Source organism: Periophthalmus magnuspinnatus, chromosome 16, assembly GCF_009829125.3.
Source record: "Periophthalmus magnuspinnatus isolate fPerMag1 chromosome 16, fPerMag1.2.pri, whole genome shotgun sequence".
Taxonomy (NCBI): Eukaryota; Metazoa; Chordata; class Actinopteri; order Gobiiformes; family Gobiidae; genus Periophthalmus; species Periophthalmus magnuspinnatus.
In genome coordinates, this window is record NC_047141.1 from 5,531,191 (window position 1) to 5,554,105 (window position 22,915).

The 22,915-nt window shown below is 43.6% G+C and overlaps 1 protein-coding gene across 2 annotated transcripts; it reads right to left on the minus strand.

The window, feature by feature from the left end:
* Positions 1-2,237: 2,237 nt before the first annotated feature.
* paqr6 (progestin and adipoQ receptor family member VI) lies at positions 2,238-21,134 on the minus strand. Of its 2 annotated transcripts, none has more exons than XM_055227999.1 (8): positions 18,173-18,350; positions 11,385-11,632; positions 9,725-9,852; positions 7,376-7,581; positions 5,981-6,107; positions 5,722-5,818; positions 5,327-5,471; positions 2,238-5,117 (listed from the first exon to the last, which is right to left on the minus strand). In XM_055227999.1, exons 1-8 carry the CDS (start codon positions 18,186-18,188, stop codon positions 4,861-4,863), a joined length of 1,224 nt encoding a protein of 407 aa, XP_055083974.1. In that variant the 5' UTR covers positions 18,189-18,350; the 3' UTR covers positions 2,238-4,860. The 2 variants fall into 2 exon arrangements, with proteins under 2 accessions (XP_055083974.1, XP_033836739.1); XM_033980848.2 differs by lacking the exon at positions 18,173-18,350 and adding an exon at positions 20,979-21,134 and having other exon boundaries at positions 4,665-5,117.
* Between the last annotated feature and the right edge of the window lie 1,781 nt (positions 21,135-22,915).

Genomic DNA, 22,915 nt, shown 5'->3' on the forward strand with positions numbered 1-22,915 from the left:
GGACCAGAGGAGAAGCGGAGGAGGACAGGACATGAAACTGACGGTTCTCTTGGTGGTTGCCGGACAGAATCACGGTGACAGGTTCTGTGATGTGAGTGATGTGCCCCAGAAAACGTCCATTGAGCCCCTGGGCATTTAAGGGGCGTTCGAGGGGCTCCAGGTAGACCCCGAGCTGCTCCGCGACTTGGGCATCAATAAAGTCCCTCTCAGCCCCGGAGTCGATAAGGGCGGAAACGCATAAGGTCTCTGTGCGAACGCACAGGGTGGCGCTGAGCCGCAGTCTATTAGAAGAGTCCAGGATGTGTTGCTCGCCCACCAGTACTCCCAGTGCTACTGGTGGGCCCCCCCTTTTGGCCGAACTGGGCAAGTGACCACATAGTGTCCGCGCTCACCGCAGTAGAGGCAAGCCCCGGCCAGACGACGCCTCCGTTGACGCTCCTCGGCCGACACAAGGGTCCTGTCGAGTTGCATGGGCTCATCCGGCGGGGGCGGGGCAGCGCGTGGCTCCGGCGGGACCGGTGACCGGCGTCTCTCTCGGCGACGAGCCCGTAGGCGGTTGTCTATACGGTGAGTGAGGGAGATGAGGGTCCGCAGGTCGGGGGGTTCGTCCCGGGAAACCAATTCATCTTTCAAAGTCTCGTTCAGGCCCCGCACAAACACAGCCCGCAGCGCGCTGTCCGTCCAGTCCAGCTCCGCCGCATGTGTCCAGAATTCAATGGAATAATCCGCTACCGTCCTGGAGCCCTGGCTGAGAGTCAATAACCGGGAGGCAGCATTGTCCTGGTAGTGCGGGTGGTCAAACACCAGCTTAAACGTGGACACAAATTCATTAAAATCCAGGCTATCCACAGACGTCTTCAGTAGGCGCGCCTCTGCCCACTGGAGAGCTCTGCCCCGGAGTAATCCACATATATATCGGATCTTGGTGGCCCCCGAGCTGAAACGAGAAGGGCACTGCTGGAACATGAACTCGCACTGGAACAGGAATCCGCGACAGAGGTGAGGTTGTCCAGCATACGGCTCCGGATCCGTGCCTCTCGGCTCCGGGAGGCGTGGCGGCGCTCCAGCTGCAGCAGGCGGGGTGACGAGGAGCGCGGCCACCTGGTGGTTAAGCTGTGCCACCTGCTGGGACAATGTCTGATTTAGCTCCAATAGAGTTCGAATGGATTGTTCATGCTGACCCAGCACCGCCTCGGGGTGAGAGTGCGTGAGGCGGCGCGTCTGGTCCGGATCTGAGCCTGCTTGGTCCATAGTGGCCAGACCGTTCTGTCGTAACGGTGCGGATAGGACCAAAGGATGCAGACCAGAGCAGTTTTAACAGTGTTTATTTACAGCGGTGAAAATGCAGTCTTTAAACAGGTCACAAGAGCAGGTACAGGAACCGGGGAGCGGGAGACGGGTCAGGCGGGTGCGGTGCAGGTAGAGGCGGGCAGGACAGGACCAGGACGGGGATAGAAGCAGGTGCGGTACCAGGGCAGGCGGATCAGACGAAGACCAGAGCGGGGAGCGGGTGACAAACCAGAGACCAGGACCGGACAGGAGACGAGACGAGCAGGAGACGAGACGAGCAGGAGACGAGACGAGCAGGAGACGAGACGAGCAGGAGACAAGACGAGCTGGAAGCGATACCGGGACTGGAACGTGGCGGCAGGAGCTGGGCGAGTAGAGGCAGGAATCTGGAGGGTGCATAAATCCAAATGAGCATTTGCCGGAAAGTACCATATAACAACGCTTAGCAAGAAACATTCACGTTTTACACGCGGACGGTCTGGCACCGAGTGTAGACTGCCAAGCCTTCTTGTACTCAGCAGCAGGTGGTGGTGATTAGGCTGATGCACCCCAGGTGTGCACGGGAGGAGTCAGGCACTCCACCCAGCTCCAGACACACAGGTAGGGGAGGGGGAGAGAGCACGGGAGGACAGGGAAACTGACATCATGACACAAACCCATTTCTTAAACATAAATCAAACCTTGTGAAAAACATCCAAAACTAGTGTGCACCTGTTCTAAGTGGTGGAATGTAATGAAGTAAAAGTAAAGTACAAATCTGAGGTAACTGTGGAGACTTTTTACTTTTACTTCACTACTTTACTTTCTACTCCACCACCTTATTACACCTTATACCATTATACCTTATTGTTTCTGTTGAACATAATACTTTTACTTAGATTACTCAGATTTTTTCATGTGATACTTTTACTTTCATTATATAGTATAGCTTTTTTTTTTTTTTTTTTTGCTCCAGTATCTGCACGTTTACTTAAGTAACAAAATGGAGTACTTCTTCCACCACTGCCTATTCTAAACATGCGCTGTCCAAACCCTGAGAGCACGTACGTAACCACCAGGAAAACTTAACACAATTCTGAGTGAAAGCGTCTTCAGCACCACGGACAGCGGCATGCGGCACGTAGTACTTCATCAGAGGCTCCATTTACACCATCACACAAGACCAAATATTCAAATGTGTTAAGTGACAGGTCCACAAGTGCCTGTTGTAAATTATATATATATAGTTATTATTAAAGTGGGGATGCTTTACTTTTATGGGGCATTACGTGCTAACTCATAACATATTTAGATCACCGCGTTACCTTTTGTTGTTTTGAAAATGCTATATTCACCGAAAGCACCATATTAACAGCTTTCATTTTTAATATGCTCTCCACACTAAGTCACTCCCCCTTCAGAACACTATTGCAACATAATCAGAGTGCATTCTGCATCAAACTACTGCACATCACATCAGGTTTGTCAAGTTGCTCTGTACCGTTTTGTATCATGTTTCTGTATATTTATAGAGAGGTGTCGTGTGGGAGCTTGGGTGGTTTAACCTTGTGGGCGGAGCTTTGTACAGGCTCGTACTGCTAACCATAAGGAAGGAGAAATCACTAAAATACTCAAACATGCATGGATGAATCTAAAACCTCTTCAGGCATGTTTTGGATGTGGGAACTTTATAACATGGTATTTTGCATAATACCCCCTCTTTAAAAAAGTAGTTATTACGACAAAATAAAAAGGGAACCATGTCATTTTTCTAGTGAAGGGACTACCACCTGCTCGTGTCTATGGCGATGTTATTTCTTCGTCTGAAATGTTCCACAAAATGATATTAAACGTACTTATCTTTATACAGGGAAGAGAGTGACATCACAAGGCCACAGGTCAGATCTGTGGAGAGGCAACCCTGCTCACAGTAAGAAATTTTTATATGTATTTCCTCATTCTTGTTTGCTATAAAAACCAGCTCTAACTGACTAAATGCAAAATAGATCACTTTAATACTATACTGTGGAACATTCAAGGTAAAGAAATAACGTCCCCATGGAGACGAGGAGGTGGTAAAACCCCATCAGACCAGCACACAACAGAGCAATGGCGCCACACTGAGGAAACCTATGGAAGTGCTTCTGTGCTAAATAAAACATCTATCGCTATAAAAATCACATGTAATAAATATATGAGCTATCCATGTAAACATTTGGTTAAAAAGGAAGACAGACGGGAGCAGACGGGAGCAGACGGGAGCAGACGGGAGCAGACGGGAGCAGACGGGAGCACAAAGGAACAGACAGAAGCAAGCAGTGGCAGGCTGGATCATACAGGAGGAAATAGGAGCAGACAGGAGCAGGAAGGAGCACATAGGAGCAGGCAGGAGGGGACATGATGAGACAGGAGCACAATGATATGTCAGTATAAACAGTATCGACATCAGCACCACTTCAAAGTGAGCTTCATATTTTTGGTGACTGAGGTTAAGTTGTTGTATACACACCATCATTTTGCCAGTCACATATTCTGTTAGCTGTAGCATTAAGAACCTTCTCAGGAGCGATACCTCCACCTGGTCACTGGTTCCAACATTTAGCAGTCACTGGAGACTTTGCTCAGAGGTCCAATAAAACACACACTGGAGCAGATACAAGACCCCCCCCTCCTGCTCCTGTCCCAAACCAGGTGTATCGACCCCCTTTGTGTAATGTTTTGTATACACATAGATTATTATACAGATATGCTGTCATTTGTTTTCCAGTTGTTTGAGATGAGGAGTGAGAGATGGAGCGCAGGAGCGGTCAGTGCACAGGACGTCCCAATGCAGTGAGTTTGGACCCGGTCACAAACCAACAATGATCAGGTTCAACAGTTTCAGTGCATCACCTGTGATTCTGAATAATCTCCTTCCCTCTATTCGACCCTATACCCTACCCTATACCCTCTACCCACTGCCCTACCATACACCCTATACCCTCTATCCTATACCCACTACCCTACCATACACCCTTTACCCTAACCTATACCCACTACCCTACCATACACCCTTTACCCTAACCTATACCCACTACCCTACCATACACCCTTTACCCTAACCTATACCCACTACCCTACCATACACCCTTTACCCCAACCTATACCCACTACCCTATACCCTCTACCGTACCCTATACCCTCTACCGTACCCTATACCCTCTACCGTACCCTATACCCACTACCGTACCTTATACTCTCTACCCTACCGTATACCCTCTACTCTACCCTATACCATCTGTTCTATCCTGTACCCCCTATCCTACCTTGTACCGACTACCCTACCTTACACCCTCTGTCCTACCCTGTACCCTACCCTGTACCCTACCTTCTAGCTTCTTGAGATGTTGACAGTTCTAAAATGTAAACATGGTGTGTGGGACAGTAAACAGTAAACTGGACGGAAGTCACTACTGGACCAGAGTGTTAGTGTGAGGACCCTGAATAGGGACTGTACTGTGCTGTACTGGGCCCTGGTCCTCAGACAGGAGCAGGGGTCCTCTGACAGGAGCTGTGGACATGAGGTTCTTGTGTTTTCAGACCAAACTCATCTCAGTCCTTCACTGTCTTCTTGAAAAATAAGGGAAAATGCCCGGAGCGTTTCCATAGTAACAAGCCACTGAACAGCCCGATGATCAAGAGGTTAAGGACCAGACCCATGAGAAGAGCACCGATGGTCCAGAGGAAGGAGGGCGGCCCCCCATGGTCCAAGAGCCAACTGCGTCTGGAGAGCATGTCCGCCAGCACCCCCTCCATCTGAAAGTGTGTGCCCACCACAGCACTGACGTGGAACAGCTGGTGACTGTGGCCTGGTAGAGCACACGGGCAAACAGTTAATCATATGAACCTTAAGCTCATGCATCGTATATTACTCTGGTTAAATGTAGCTTTTTAATGAGGAAACAATATTACACCATGGTTTCTGAGCTCTAAACTTGAGGTATATGGTGTGAAGGTGAGGTGTTCAGAGTGAGAGCCCTTTAACTTCTTGAGTCTGGGGGAGTTTTGGTGCATGTACCAAAGTAGTCGAAGCGTCCCGGGGCCAGGCGCTCGGGCAGGTGTGACGTGAAGAGGAAGCAGGTGAGGAAAGCAAACACCAGGTGGTAACAGTGACTGGACAGAGCCTGGGTGTGGGTGCAGCCTCCCCCACAGCACAACACGATCTGAGCACAAGACAACAAGGTATCAATGGACATCCTCTGCTCCATCTGACCCTCTCCTCTGGATCATCTGCTCCATCTGACCCTCTCCTCTGGATCCTCAGCTCCATCTGACCCTCTCCTCTGTTCCTCTGTTCCTCTGACCCTCTCCTCTGCATCCTCTGCTCTGTTGGTCACCAGATCAATATTAAACTATAACTTCTTCAGAATGTAATGACGTAATCGCCCGAGGTGTCCTTCAGTGAGTCCTTACCCTGTAGAAGAGAGGCATGGTGTCAAAAATGAAGGGGACCACAAAGGCGGCCGTGCGCAGGACTTTGCTCCTCTGAGGGTCCCACAGCTCCACAAACCTGAAACAAACAGGACACACCGACATCTGCTGTGAGGAGACCAAGGGAACGTTCATGGTCTAGAATATTATCATGTCATAATTTCAGACGGAGGGCAGGGGCCTATAGTGAGTGAGGTGAGAGTGCCCCCTGTGGGTGCTGTGCTGTGGGTGCAGCACTGACCGGGAGTAGCAGGACAGGCTGGTGCAGAACAGAGAGTTGAGCAGAGCCACCGGGACAAACCAGCGCTGGAGTCCACTGTTCACCCAACACTCAGGCATCACATAGTGCCCATAGCTGATGGCACAACCTGTGAACAGCAGGGGGCAGTCATGAGCAACAGTCAGTGCTTTAAAGGACTTTAAAATGAACTGTATGCAATTTTAAGAGTTTTTAAAAGACTGTATATAGGGGACATATAGTTTACATTGTAGCACTGAACTTTACTCAGTCCAGTTTTCCAGATTAAGTCTCACCTACTGCACAAACAAAGGAGTTCACCATAGAACAAAAACTAGGGAAGTTCAATATATCATTAATATTGTTATGGTCAATATTGGTGTGGGTGTTGTCAGGGAAGTGTTTTGTCCCTGTCACATTAACACATTTTCAAGTGTGACAGTGTGTGAGAGTTTCAAGTGTGATAAAGAACAAAAATAACTATTACAATCTTGTTAAAAGCTGCAATAACAAAGAATGAGACACTAATTATTTTGTATCGATAATCAGTCCCTCAACTGCTCCAGTCTAATGCTACTACTATTACTACCAAAATAATAATAATAATAATAATAATAATAAAACACTAGAAAGAAAATGCATAGGTGATGTCTACTGAGTATTGAGCGGTCTTTTTGTCCATTCTTCTGGACACGTTTAAAAAAGAAGTGAATTTTCAGCAGAATCTTGTTATTAAATCATAATTCACAAATCTAATACAGTACAATACTTGTGAGAAAATATCACAATCAGATATTTTTCCCAAATCGTTCAGTCCTTATAGACGGAGCTTCCTATGACATTGTAATGGAGTAAAATAAAATAAAATACTGTACTTAAGTAGAATTTTTAGGTGTCTGTACTTTACTTAAGTACATTTTACAGTGGATACTTTTTACGTTTACTTCACTACATTTGCGAGCAGGTATCTGTACTTTCTACTCCACTATATTTTTAAACTGGACTGAAAAATAAAAAGTACTTTTCTTATTTTGACCATGTTCGTGGTAACATCCTGACTAAAGGTTCTGAGTTCAAACTTTAGCTTTGAGCAAAAAAAATAAATACACAAAATTCATAAGAGATATTAGAGAAAGATATAAGAAAGATATTGATTCGTGTTGTTACTGTTGACCAAAATATGTATCATTTTTGAATCAGTATCACTACAAAAACAAAATACTTTTAATTTTTACGGTAAAGTACATTTTTAAACAGGTACTTAAACATTTTTACTTAAGCAGATTTTTTCTTGTGACACTTTTATATTTATTTGAGTAACTTTTTACCTCTGTATCTGTACTTTAACTTATTTGCCTGCTACTCGTGTTAGGGCTAGGGGGTGCTGTGGTGGCGTACCCAGGCTGTAGAGGCTGAGGGCTCCGTAGTCGAAGAAGAAGCAGATGTGGTAGGTCTCGGTGGACATGGCGCTGAAGGTGTGGGCGCAGCTGGAGGTGAACGGGTACACGCAGATCAGGAGCATGTACACCAGGAGGGGCCAGCAGTACGGGTCTGAGCCGAAGTCCAGGCATGAGCAGAGCACAGCCAAACGCCACACGAAGTACCTGAGCACAGCACGCCAGGGGAGAGATTGAAACATTAAAACATGCTTTTGACACCAGTGGATAGAATGAAATTTTAAAAAATGAAATAAATATCTTAAATAAACATCTCTCATTATGCAAAATTGACTTTTTAGAGTGTTTTGCTGTGTTATAATGTTGTTCCCTCATCAAAAACATGCCTGAATGTATGTTTGTGTAATTTAGCGATCTCTCACAGACCTATTCAAACCATCCTTATGATTAGCTGTACAATTTTAACCAAACCGACAAGCCTACATCATTCAGTACAAACGCAGGATGCTAAAAAATACACTACAACTTCACAAACCTGATGCCATGTGCAATAGTTTCATTAGCGAGATGCACACTGTATTGTGAGAGTGATGTAAATATGTTATGAGTTAGCAGTTAATACCCCATAAAAGTAAAATGGGTTGAATAGGTTCCTTTGAGTCCTTTGCTTCTCAAAACTATTAGGTATCTCGGTGTATCTGACAGAAACTGCACTCACAACACTACACCTGCAGGGGGGGCTCCTGCAAAAACTACTATTAATAAAGAAAAAGTACCAGGAAACAATGTATTTATTTAAAGACAAGCGGCAAGGGCACATTTCTCTATTGGTGAGACATAAAATACATCTCTAAACATAAAACCCACAGTATGTTTTTCATGTCCAGGGGCAGGTACTGTCTGTGTTTCCTTCAAACTCTGGAATCTTTTGACAGCTGTGACTTAACTACTTGGACCGGCTGCATTTTTCTCATATTTTAACTACACAATAAGGTGTTGTTACACACTTTTATGCATTCTTCTGGCTTTAATTTAATTTTAAAGATGCCTTTGGTCGTCTTGGGATAAGTATTTCACATTTTCGAACTTAACATAATGTCTGCATTTGGAAAATATACTTTATAAACTATGTCACTGTTTCTAATCAGGTGTTAAGGCATTAAGATAAGATAAGATAAGATATGCCTTTATTAGTCCCACAGTGGGGAAATTCCATTGCTCCCCCTGCTGTCAGCAACTGGAATGAACAGTTAGAAAATAAATAAATAAAATCTTTTTCCTCAATAAATACTATGGTAAAAAAAAAAAAAAAAAAAAAAAAAACTGCACCGTAAAAGTCTGGATTTTTACCTGTGACGCGACAAACCTAGCATTTTTGAGGCTCAGAGAAGACTAATTTGAATTACTAGATTAATGAAACATGAACTAAAAATACAAGTCCATGTATGTTTTTGATGAGGGAACAATGGGATAACATGGCTCAAAAAAGCTAAAAAAAAAAAAAGGTTAACTTTACATGATATGTGTTCTTTAAATCCATTGACACCTGCACCTGCTTGTCTCCGTGGTGATGTTACTGCTTTGCTTGGAGCTCCTCAGACCAGCACCTTCAGGCTGATGATGAGTTTGGGATCAAAACTGAACTGTCTTGATTTCTACCTCTGAAACCTGTCCTTATACCTGCTGGTGTAGCTTTTCTGTTTGGAGTAAGGGTGTATTCTTGTAAATACAGGATGGACTCTAGTTAGTTATGAAACAGTCTGGGTTTGAGTCTGGGATCTGTTCTGTAAAACTGACCTTTTAGAACTTTTAACAATATATAGTTATAGTTATTTCTTCTCATTGGCCTTCTGAAGTTGTATTCAGAGTGATTCATGCATGTTTGAGTAATATTTATTCTCCCGTATTCAAGACGTCATTGATTAACCTCCATTTCCGGCACACGCCCACTGATCTGTGATCCTAATTTATTTTCTTATCAGTGATACTCATAGGATTCTGCAGTGTCACATCGATCACATTACTCCCTAGTGTGATACGCAGCTCCTTGTTCTGATGCCATTTAGCTTCCAGCAGACTCCCTTGGGACACCGCAGTTTTCTAGCAAGGAAGTCAGTGAACTTATTTCTGTCATTAAGTAGTTTTTTATATCAATATTGCAATTTAAAATGTCCAAAATATAACATGAGGCTCTACGGGTGTTATAGATTATAAGTATAGAGCAAACACAAGCACATCAGATCTTATTTAAATCTAAGCGGTACTTTTAAAACAATGAGGTTGAAGATGTGAACACTTTGAGAATGCTCTAGAAGCCCATGCCCATGTAAGGACCCGTGTGGGGACTGACCACGTGGGCAGGAAGTGTGTCCAGATGTTGATGGTCTCGTTGTGGATCTGGAAGCTGCTGAGGACACAGTCCAGAGCGGTGCTGTACGGGTCTCTATACCCAGACATGATGCTGTCCTCCTGCACTACCTGGAACAAAACACAAAACAGAAAACAAAAAAAACAAGGTATTTGGATATGATGTTGCATTTGTGTTCTTGGTCAAGATATGGCACAAAAATACAGGTCTGACTATGAGAATCTCTGAAGTGTAATAGAGGTTATGCAGATGGCGTCACAACATTAGTGGCAACATTATATGAGTATCAATGGAAGTAATGACATTTTCTTCTGTAAAAGCTCAAAACACATGTAAAATGTGAAAGAGCTGCTACGACTTAAGAACAAATATAAATGTCTACAAATAAACGAAATATTTAGTTTGTTTAAATCAAGAAAATCAGGTTAACAGTAGAAAAACAGTTAAGAGACACTGCAGACACACTCACATTTATCACTGATACAGACTTTAGATCAGAACACAGGCTGTATAAAGAAGTGGACTGAGTGAGTGTGACGTCAACCACAGTGTTCAGCTCCAGCCAAATGAAGCTCATCGAGGCTAGAGCAGTTAGACAGGCCAAGTTCCATATTTGGAACTCTGACCGTGAGTGTCATAGCAACCAACGAGCCAATCCAGAGAGAGACTGTTGAAGGTAACGCCCCACTGGCCTAGCAGGGAGTGGGCTCTTAGCAACGCTGTCAATCAAAGCTGTTGCTAATGCTAGAGGAAGCGACCTCGGGGGGAAAAAAAGCCTGATTTGTCTGTTATTAATCTTAATAGCTTGATTTACGGACACGGTAGCAAAATAATAAAAACACCGGGTCATGTACAGCGTGGTTAATACGAACATTTTAAGACCAAAATGATGAGCCTGACAGCAGCAGAGTCGATGGAGCCAGAAGCGCGCCCATGCTCACTTCCTATTTGTAGCACAGTGGTTAGCAGGTTAGCTATGTCCATTTATATAAACAGTCTATGGAACACACTCGGTTGAACTGAACCTTTCACTCTTTAAATCACATATGTCTGAGGAGATTAATTGTTGCAGGACGAGCTGAAGTGTCATTTATCTCCCTTTCCATTTTGCCGTATACAGATATTTTGAGTTGAAAAAAATAAGCTCCAGTGACAAAAATATGGCCAAAAAAGCTAAGAAACACACTTAGACTGCCGTGCTGTCCGTAGTTCTGGCTCAGTGCAACTCAGGCGGAATGTGGAGAGACATTTTTCAAATAAAATGCTGTCAGTGCTTAAACTCTATAAAGTGAAGACCCAGTGAACCTCGTTGGATTATTTATGCATCTAATCGGCCAATACATATTTCATTTGGGGCGACAGTAGCTCAGTTGGTAGAGTGTTTGTCCACTGATCCATAGGTTGGTGGTGCGATTCTAACTCACACAGATGAATGCTGTTGTTGTGTCCTTGGGCAAGACACTTAACCCACCTTGCCCTCAGTGTCTGTGTACACTGGTGTGTGAATGGGTGAGTTGTAAAGCGTTGGGTTGTAAAGCGCTTTGAGTGCCTTGAAGGTAGAAAAGCGCTATAGAAAAATGTGACCATTTACCATTTACTCGTGGTCTTCAATACTTTACCACAGAATCAAAGGAGCTCTGACCTTTGGCACCTGGTGGATGTTGAACAGAGGCGGCAGGACCCTGAGGTGGGAGGGCAGTCCGATGGCCCCCCTGCCCCTCTCACACACCTGGGTCAGGGTGGCTCGTCCCCCCCGACACAGGACCAGCCAAATGGGCCCCACGCCTCGTCTCGCAGCCGGAGAGTCCCACCGCAGGCAGCGTTCCCACGTCTCAGTCCACCCCCCGCTGGAGCCTCCCCTGGCCCAGATGCCCCGCCACACCGGGAACACTGCAGGGACAGAAGGGGGCAGTTTTCAACATAGTAGATTAAAGGTGCTATATGACACAGAAAAGATGCTTGTGAGCAAATGTTGTTACCTCCTCAAAAATGTACCGGGAGTTGTGTTTTGTTTCATTCACACATGTTTGAGTAACACTTTATTATTACTCTGTCTATATCTCCAAAGCTACAAATGCTTTGTTCCACCTTGTGATGTCATGGTGTGGTAGTTTTCAAGTTAACAGCTCCTTTTACCTTTTGTTGAGTAGAGATTGGACATCCCAGTGCTGAAATGATCCAAATGATTCAAGTGAAGATGTATGGAGGTTATAAAAACAGTGGAGCAAAAGGGGGTCACGTGATGCGCCAAACTGTAGTCGCATGTTTTTCAGCTCTGCTCTGGATGTCTTCGTTTTGAATATTAACTAACTCAGTGTGTGTCACTGGACGACTTTATCAAACTGTTTGGAACAAGCAGGAAGAGAGAAATGGGCAAACGAGGCCCAAAGGCTAAAGCTAGCTGTGACGGCACGGTGGTAAGCAACAACAAGGGGACGAGGTCAAAGGTGATACTGATGTGAAATTTCTAAAAGAGCAAACAACATTGTTTTTAGAGAGTAACGATATTGAAGGGATTGACTCAAGAACCTTATGGGATTGCTAAAAGGTTTATGTGAGAGGTGTAATTCTCTCTGTTACAGTTACAATAAGAAAAAAAGAAAGTTTAGCAAGACAATTAGCGTTAGAAAGCACTAGAGAAACACCATTATGAAACACTGACTGAGCACAAAGTGTATAGAACAGCCCTGAATAATTTAACACATAAAGCTGAAAAAGATATTGTGACTTTTCGAATTAGCTAATAAACCCAAACGTTTTCTATCTCGTAGCAGGAAATGCTCCTTCAACAGCAGTAATGGACTCTAATAACATGAGGCAGCAGGAAACAGAGAAATGAACAAGTTTGAGAGATTTTTACACAAAACTATAGAGTTCTGAGACTGACACTCTATGGCTTAACTCTGTTTTTCTGGATAACCTGGAGTTCCCCAGACTATCTGATGGTCAAGTTTACTTGTTGGAGTCGCCCATAACTCAGCTAGAGGTGGACAAAGCAACGTCTACACTTCAGGACTTTTTCAGATCATGAAGGGGAAAATAAGCAGCTTTTTACTTAGAGTTTCAGGCTAATATTACACTTAAAAAGTAAAAATGTAGAATTATGTTCATCATACAGACCTCCTATCAGCCCTGTTGGCATTGATAATAATAATAAGGCTGGAGATAATGTGCTCAGTAGTGGAAGCAGACCACACAGGTTTCATTAAGGGCTGAAATTCTTACTGTTCAATATAATTTATTTTCTCACTTGTAATAAAATGTCGGGGGTCGTAGTTTCTATGGATGATGAAAAGGCGTTTGATATAATTGAATGGGAGTATATGTTTGAAATAATGGGAAGATTTGGCTTTGGACCAAATTTTGTGAGATGAATCAAATTACCAAGCAAAGCACCAGCAGCTTCTGTTTTAACCAATGGTCTGCTGTCTCCTACATTTAGCCTGGGCAGAGGTACAGGTCAGGTCAGCTCCATTTAGACTGGGCAGAGGTACACCTCAGGTCAGCTCCATTTAGACTGGGCAGAGGTACAGCTCAGAGCAGGCCCTTGTCGCCATTATTATTCGCTTTGGCCATTGAACCCCTGGCTATGGCCATTAGGGGATAAAGAACATAAAATACTGCGGTATGCACATAGTGCTGTATGCACGTACTGCTGTATGCATGTACTGCTGTATGCACGTACTTCTGTATGCACGTACTTCTGTATGCACGTACTGCTGTATGCACGTACTGCTGTATGCACATACTGCTGTATGCACGTACTGCTGTATGCACGTACTGCTGTATGCACGTACTGCTGTATGCATGTACTGCTGTATGCATGTACTGCTGTATGCAGATGACATCCTTTTGACACTGACTGGTCCTTCTAATTCTGTACCAGTGCTCATTGGATTTATTACAGAGTCTGGTCTTATATATGGATATAAAGAGAATTTGGACAAATCTGTTATTATGACTTTGGCTGATTCAGGAAATGTTGAGCCTGTGTATGTTAAGCCCTTTAGCTGGGAGCCGTCAGGTTTTAAAAACCTGGGAGTTAGGGTTACTGCAACAGTGAGTCTGTTATACAAGGAACACATGAATGGAATGATTGTGGGTCGTGAGATGTGGACAAGGTGGAGAACTCTGCCAACATCATTTCCAGGACAAATTCATCTTATAAAAAAATACTATCCTACCCAAAATATTGTACCCCACTGGTATGCTTTTTCTGATTTTAAAATCTGAAGACATGAAGTCATTATTAAAGCCATGGTGGACTGGTGAAGGACACTCAAATTAGAGACACTTCAGTTGCCCAAAGGACAGGGTGGATGGAGTCTACCTAACATAAAACATGATGCCCTTTCAGCACAAGCAGGACTCTTTCTGCCTGGATACATGGAAATTTAGACTTGGTTAAGTATTGTGCAACAGATGTAGTAAAAAAAAATAAAAATCCTCTGCTATATAATGAATTAGGCGCTTGGGGAAGACTAAGAAAACTTTTTAAAATTAGCTAATCATTCCATATTTTACCAACTTTAATAAATAATCCAGACCTATTTCCACAGATTATAGGAGCAGATTTTACAGGATGGAACACTGCGGAGGTTCATTTCTTTACCTCTTTACAAAATGACAATTAAAATCCTTTGGATCTCTGAAGTCCCAATATTCCTTACCAAACAAGGATTTCTATTCATATTTACAATGAAGCCATTCTGTGCAGCAGAAGGCTAAATCTCTGAAGTTTGCCCCAGAGTTGAACTATTTGGAGATTTTTTCATTAAGAGAATAAACATTTAGTGTCTAAATCCTTAGTCCAGCCCTCAGTCTGGATAAATTGACTTGGTTAAGAAAATCATGTGGAGTCCTGTTTAAATGTGAAACATGTTTACAGGAATGGGACAACATCCTGGCCTTACCATCTAAAATCTCCATTTCTAACAAGATTAAAGGACTACAGTACAATATTTTGCAAAATGTATATATTTCTCCAAATATTTATAGTGAGTACAATGTGGATACTTCACCAAATTGCCTTAAGTGTAGCAGTCACGTGGACACGAGTTACCAGGGCTCATGGGAATGTGCTCATATCCAACATTTTGGAATGAGGTCTGTGCCAATATTAGTAGTATTAGCAAGGTCAGAACTCAGCAGGTGACAGGAAACCCAACGATGTGCTCACTGGGACATATTCATGTTTCACTGGTATGTGAAAACACACTCGGGTCCTCTACCAGAGGCCTGGGAGCTTGAGGGTTCTGCGCAGTATTTTTGCTGTTCCTAGTACTGCACTTTTCTGGACTGAGATGTCTGATGTTTTTCCTGGGATCTGCTGTAGCCACTCCTTCAGTTTAGGGGTCACTGCCCAGAGTGCTCCAATGTCCATGGGCACCACTGATACCTTCACCTTCCAGGCCTTCTTCAGCTCTTCTTTGAGTCCCTGATATTTCTCTAGTTTCTCATGTTCCTTTTTCCTGATGTTCCCATCACTTGGCTCTGCAATGTCCACCACAACGGCTTTGCTCTGTTGTTTATCCACCACCACAATGTCCGGTTGGTTCGCCATCACCATTCTGTCAGTCTGTATCTGGAAGTCCCAGAGGATCTTGGCTTGGTCATTCTCTACTACCTTTGGAGGTGTTTCCCACTTTGACCTGGGGGTTTCCAGTCCGTACTGTGCACAGATGTTTCTGTAAACTATGTATGCCCTCCACTTGGTTATATATATATATATATATATATATATATATATATATATATATATATATATATATATATATATATAAAACAACATTATAAAATAGATCAGAAAATAGTTTAATATGGGTCATTTGATAGTTTCAAGATCCAGCCTGAGCCGGGCCCACCGCCAGAGGTTTTATTAAAATGTTTTGTATTGGTTTTTTTTTTGTGTTAGATTGGCCTGCTGCACATCTAAGTACTTTCTTTCTTTTGACCACTCCCCTGGTCTGCTCTGAGAATACAACTGTAATCCACAAAACAACAACATGTTTTGTCAGTGACCCAGCAGCTGTGTTTGAACATGTCCACACACTCGGAACAGCCCACGCACTCAGAACTGAAGTAGAGTTCTTAAAAGTATCAAAAATCAGATACTAATTTATACTAAAACTAGCATCAAAACTAGATACTCATTTGAGCAGGTATCGATACTAAAAAAAAGTCCTATTCACAGGACTATTCCTTGGTATTGAAGTTAAGTTTGTATCATGACAACACATGAGTCTAAACTAAACTACAGGGTTAGCAGGTTTTAAATGCAATAGCAGGTTTCACAGTACTTGTTTGTTTTTTTTACATTTGTACCTTGAGTGACTTTTGAAGCCCTTCAGGTCAACCTTAAAGTTGTTGTAAAGTTGTTCCCTCATCAAAAACATGCCCGAAGAGGTTTTAGACGTCATCCATGCTTGAGTATTTTAGTGATCACGGGCTCTATTCAAACCCTCCTCACGCAGTAAGATTCTGTGCAAGGCTCCGCCCACAAGCCTGTGTCACCCCTGCTCCCACACGACAATTCTCCATAAATATACAAAAACATGATACAAAACAATACACTACAACTTCACAAACCTGATGGAATGTGCAGTGGTTTCGTTAGCGGGATGCAGCTGATTGTGTGTGATAGTGCTCTGCAGGGGGTGACTTAGCACGGAGAGCAAAGAGAGGAGATTCAGAGCATCAGAAACTCATAAAACCTGTTAATACGTTGTGTTCAGTGAATATAGAATTTACAAAACAATAAAAGGCAACATGTTGATCTAATTATGATATGAGTTACAGTTAATACCCCAGAGAAGTGTCATAATGTGGAATGTGGAGGAGTAAACAGCACAAAAATTCAAGATTACTCAAACCTGCGAATGAAACAAAATACAACTCCTCCTTCAGTGTGTTGTAGTCCATGAAGCTCCTCCATGTTTTTAAACTAAAGTCCACACATTGTTCCTGGACTTGTTCTGGTCCGGGCTCATGGTGACTCATGGAAAAGTTTAGCCTTGACAATAGCAACCATTGTTCCATAACAGAACCTGTGTGCTTGTTTACTCTCTGCTGTGTTTTAAAGAAAAGTTTTATGTTCATTTCATGACAGATACAGCATATTAACTTAAAAAACAGGAAATACCCAGGCTCAGGTAGTGAAATAATAAAGTATAGCCTGAAGAATGCATAGGACCTGTCATTCACAGATGGATGGAGAGTGTCTGGGACAAATCACTGCTGAGGCTCCATGACATTGTTCAACATTTAGTACATTTTCACTTTAGACATTTTGAAGTGAGTATTTTTGGTCCTCCCTCTGAGACAAACACGTGTGTGGGGTGTGGACAGTGAGCTAAGTGTCAGCTGTGTGACAAAGATGTGTTCTGATGACAGAGAGCCCACTCTGCCCCAGCACAGCTCAGCATGGCAGCTTTACTCATGTGTGGAGCCACACTCTCTAAGCAGAGAACAGCACGATCATTCACTGTGTCACAATGTAGTCCACCCACAAGGCTTTGAACACATCCTCCTCCTTTTCTCCAAACTCCAGAGTTTTCTGTTGAATGAAGTCAGTCACACTCTGTCACAGTCTGTTTTGCGCAACAATACGGAAACCCACATTCTAAATTGAACAGTATATGGGCCTGTAATACACTGTACACGCCTTTACCAAGGACAGGACGCAGACAGAAGACAGGTCTGCACAAGTCTCACTAGACTGAACTACCTCCTCTGATACACTTCTGGAGTAACTCCCTCACTGCAACTGGCTCCATGGAACTGACAATGTGACAGAAAGAACAGAGACAGATCAGAGTGGACAGAGGATCAGAGCGGACAGCGCGCACCGCGCATCTGCGGAGTGCGCGCGAGCGCGTGTGTCAGAGCGTGACACATTCTTGTGTCCTGTGGAGACATGCACAGTGTTCACTGCCCACACAAACAGCCACTGTTCTGTCTGGCCTGTGCACTTCCGTCACTAGTTCATCCAGTCTGTTGAAAACTGATGTTTTAGAGCGCGAGGCACAACTTTCATCCCAGAATATAACCTACTGTTCCACGCGCGGGCTCCTGTAAATAAAGGACAATGCGCGTGGACAGTGGCCGTGCCACTCCACAGCGCGCAGATGAGCGTCACCTGGACACTCTGACCCGCTCCTGTGCGCCTCCTCCTGACCTGTAAAACTGTAAAATAAAAGTGCTCCAAATCGTTAAAAAAACGTGTCCACAAACAGCCCACCTCCACAGGTCACGAGCTGCTGCTCTGACATGACGCGCGCGCGGCCCCTCACTCTTTGTTCTTTCCCTGAACTCACTTTCTCAGAAACAGTCTTGTCAACAACTTGCGATGGGCCCCATCACAAAGCCCTCGAGGAAAACCACACTTTACGCGTTCCTCCCGCTAAAGCTCAGAGCAGAGGACTCACTCACCGCGGCCCTCGGCCATCGCTCTGCTGTTTACGCTGCTCCGCGCTTCTCGCCCCTGTGTATCGTCTCCAAAGCGGGGTTTGTCTCCGTGTCTGCGCTCTCTCCAGCCCCTCTCTCCAGCTTCTCTCTCCAGCTTCTCTCTGCTCTGAGCACAGACCAGTCAGGAGCGCGCTCACAGCTCACGTGCACACAGTGAGAAACAACAACACGAGCCATGTGTGTCCGCGCCCACAGAGAGGAGGAGGAGGAGGAGGAGGAGGAGGAGGAGGAGGAGGAGGAAGCTGGGCTGAGCGCTGGATGGAGCTCGTGGACACGGTCAGAAGTTCTGGTCTCGGAGCGCGCCTCCTCAGATCTGCTACAGTGACATGCACGCGCACCATAAAACAGCTCTGTTTTTGAAAACCTATGAATGGAGGAACGTAAGTATAATGAAGCTAATAAAGCACGTCTGCTCTGGGCTTTTGTCTGAGTGGTACAGGCGCGTCACTGTAGCTCCTCAAAGGCCCAGGGCTCAAATTCCCAAAGCCTCCACCCCATAGGCCGACTGGCTTTGTTAGTTATATAAACCGCGCACTGTGGGCGCACAGTCACAGCTGTTTGTCTCCATGGAAGTGTTTTGCCTAGAATGTTCCACAGTATGGCTTTAAAATTATCTGTGTACACAGAGACAAGCAGGGACACCACCAGGCCACGCTACAGGTCACAAGTCTGTGACAAGTTTGCATAACACCCCTTTAAAGATGCGCTGTGTTTGACCTGGATTAAAGTCGCCTCTGGTGTCTCTGTAACAGTTGGATACAACTTTGTAGGTCACGTTCTTTCTTTCTAATGAATCCTCTGGCTTTAAAAAGGCATGGAACATGGATCACCAAAAGTCCAACACTGTGAGTCTGGTGCAGAACTCTTCAAGTGGAAGACATAAACATTTTTATGCTTTATTTTATTGTCGTCTCTGTAAGCATAAGCCCCTATGGCCGTTGTCAGTTGAAAGCACAGTTTAAAAGTCCTGTATTACGCAAAATGGATCCTTGTGAGATTTAAGCAAAGTTATAATCCTCATCAAAAAAAGACCTCAAGTTGTGTTTTGTTTCATTTACACACGTTTGAGTAATGTTTAATTATTAGTCTGTCCACATCTCCAAGCTCAAAATGCTCTGTTCCACCTTGTGATGTCATGGTGTTGTACTTTTCAAGTGAACAGCTCCTTTTACCTTTTGTTCAGTTGACATAGGTAAATCCAGGGCTGAAATCATCCAAATGATTCTAGTGAAGCTGTTTGGAGTTTAAAAACACAGTGGAGCACTTCCTGTATTACCAGATGACATCACAAGGTGGAACAGAGTGTTTTCTGTTTGAGAGAAGAACTCAGCCTAAATACGAAGGGTTTGTGTGTTAGACATGAATGAAACAAAACACAACTCCAGGTCTGTTTGTGATGAGGAAACAACATTATAACATAGAACAGAGAATAGCGTAATATGACCCTATGAACTATGTTAATGTGGAGGATGAAGGTCATTTGTTTCATCAGATGCATTTAAATGTCAACCTTAGAATTCAGAACATATTTGAATTGTTTTCATTCTGAATTTCATTTGCTGAATTTTTAAGTCAAACTAAAAAAAACACCTTTTAAATCTTCAGCACAAACATTTCCAAACGTCAAATTTAACAAACGTACAGCGTTCATGAAATAAATTCATCATGGACATTTTTTCAGCAAAGAACCAAGATACCAAGGCAAAAGCAATCAATCGTGTGTGAGTGAGCAGGACAGAGGAGACTGTTTCCTATTGGCCATTCACTTCTGTGGGCGGGGTTTATAGTTAAGGAATCAAAGAGATAATTAGGCTAATTGTGGCCAATCTATGGAGACTGTATTTAGAAACATAGCTAACCAGCCAGTGTGTTCTAAATAGGAAGTGATTATGGGCGCACTTCCAGCTCCAGTTCTCTTTACATTAGAAAACTGTTGCCTCCCCTCTCTCTGTAACCGCTGCTGTCAGACTCGTCACTTTGGCCTTAAAATGTTCACTATTGTGTCAGGAACTCAAGATATCAACATTAATAACAGACAAATCAGGCGCCTTCTTTCCCAGAGGTGGCTCCCGCTAGCGTTTGCAACACGTTTGATTGACAGCCCTCCCCCTGCCAAACCAGTGCTGCGGGCGGGAAGGGGTGTTACCTCCAGCAGCTTTGCTCCAGATTGGCTCTTTGGTTGCTATGATACTGGCGGACGGAATTCCAAATATGGAAATCGGCTCCAAATTCTTCTCTATAACTGCTCTAGCCTCGATTTGACTGAAGCTGAACGCTGTGGGTTACATCACACTCACTCAGTCCACTTCTTTATACAGTCTATGGACCAATCAGACGGGTTCACTGCAGCATTTCCTGATTGTTTCTAAGTTAGATTGACTCACTCGGGATCGATTGCTTAGGCCTTGGATCATGGATCTTTGCGGCAAAAGTTTTCACCACAAATTTAACACTAACAATTTTGACTGTTGAATTTGAGGCTTGAAAATATATGTGCTGAATATTTTAATTTTATTTTTTTATTACTATTTTGCAATGTTAATAATAAAAAGTAAAATAATGTTAACAATTAAAATGTAAAAAAAAAAAACAAAAGAAAAAAAAAAAATCAGAGTAAAAATAATAATTTGAAGTTTGGAGACTCTTTTCAGAATGTCCAAACCTCACACAGGTACCCTCCATCCATCTGAAATGTGGACATCATCACATTGTACAGCAGGAGCCTATTGCCCCTTAAAGAGCATGGCAGAGCGCACATGCCGTTACTTACACATGAACTCCAAACACGCCAGGCATTTCCCCACTGCCAGCACAGACCCCTGCTTGTCCATCCCTCTGCACGTCCCCAAAAATCAAACGCCTCTCCTGGGTTCAGTGTCTTCTCAGGGTCCCATCCTCGCACAGCAACTGGAGCTGTCCCGTCTGAGCCGACTGGCTTGGGTCAGTGAGGTTCTCCAGCCCCTTACCAAGCAGAAAAGCAGAAAAGTAGGTCAGCGTGCCCGTGCCAGCTGCCTTCTTTGGGGCTGGCACAGGGAGCTGGGACTGGTGGTGCGGTCAGCAATGTTGGGCAGAAGCCTGGAGCAGAGCAGACAAAGGCCAGTCTGAGCGGCGGGAGAAAGGGGCTGTTGTGAGCACATGTGATTGTTCATGCAGGACCAGTGACCACACTTTTCTTTTTGTTGAGTAATGTGTCAGTGGAGTTTGAAGTCTGTAGGTACATTTGTGTGGTCAGATAAATCAGATACCAGAGCAATCAGATAACCCAATACTCCCACACTCTCCCCTCACTCTCCCCTCACTCTCTCCTTTAGTCCTTTACTTACAGTAGTCTAACCCACTGGATACAAATGCAGGATAAGTCTGGATTTGACACTAAACCTTTGATTTTTGCAAAGTTTTTAGGTGGTAAAAAGCTGCAGATGTTATTGGTTTGATGTGTCTGTTATAGTCTGTGTTTAGGTCCACAGACTATAGCACATGCAGAGTGTTTGTAATCTGTTTCAATAGTTGATACTTGTGTTTTAGGTTTTGCAATAAGTGTTTTGTAGTTTTGAAATCTAAATTAAGACTTGGTTGGAAAATGGTTACAAGATTGTGTCGGTAGAAATCAAAGGACTTGTAGTTTTATGTTGAACTGATATGAGCACTGCACGATGCGACAGTTTCAAGCCGGGTGCAAGTTCCAGTTTTGTGATCAATGTGTTACAAGAGTCACAGTGATGGGGACAATCAGCTCTAAAGTCAGAGCACTTTAAACAGCGTTTAGTACAACTAAATGGTTTATATTTTAGATTCACATTCCTGGCAGTAGATACCCTTTGCTTTGACAGCACTGCAAACTTTAGACCTTCTCTCATTGATGAGCCTCATGATGAAGTCGCGTCAGTTGTTTTTACTTCACAGCTGTGCCTTTCAGGATTCATTAATGGAGCGCCAAGAGTGTGCAAAGCAAAGGATGAAGGCCATTGTGAAGGATCTAAAATCTAAAATCTAATCTGAAAATACAACACTTTTTGTGCACTACATTAGTCTTCATTAAGAATCTACCCTTTAGTCATGACAATAAAGTGCAGTGGGCACCATGACAGAAAGAACGGCGACAGGAGGTCCTTTGATCAGCACCACTGGTTTCTGATGGAACATCACATGGCAGAAGACGCCTGGTGTAAGCCAAGTAATACTGAGTGGAACTGAGTTACAGATACTTAGTTACTGTAATTGGATTGCAATCGAAACTTAGTAACTGTAATTTACTGGCAGAAGTTTTCACAGTAATGAGTTGCACTAACAAAACACTTGACCCACAGACATGACTTCTGCTTCTTGTGTTGTTCATTTCTGTACTTGAAGTGATGCCATTTTAAACAGTTTAAACCCTCTATTTAAATGACTTAAATCAAATATATGCTTTTGTGTTTTCTTAATTTCCACAATACTGCAAAAAATGTTATCCCAAAGCAATGCAACTTTCTTAAGGCAGTAACTATGTAATGTGTAACTAATACTTTTTCACTGACGGCTGTAAAATACATGTCATCATACATTTCCAGTATGCATTTTTAAGTTACAGAATCGTCCTCAATAATTTTATAGGAATGCTAAAAATCTGCCAGCCCTTTAGTTTAGGCCTCTACAGACATGTTCTGAAATGTCCCTGTGTGTCAGATGCCCTGTGTCTCCATGGGGTATTAATCTGTGTAAAAACTT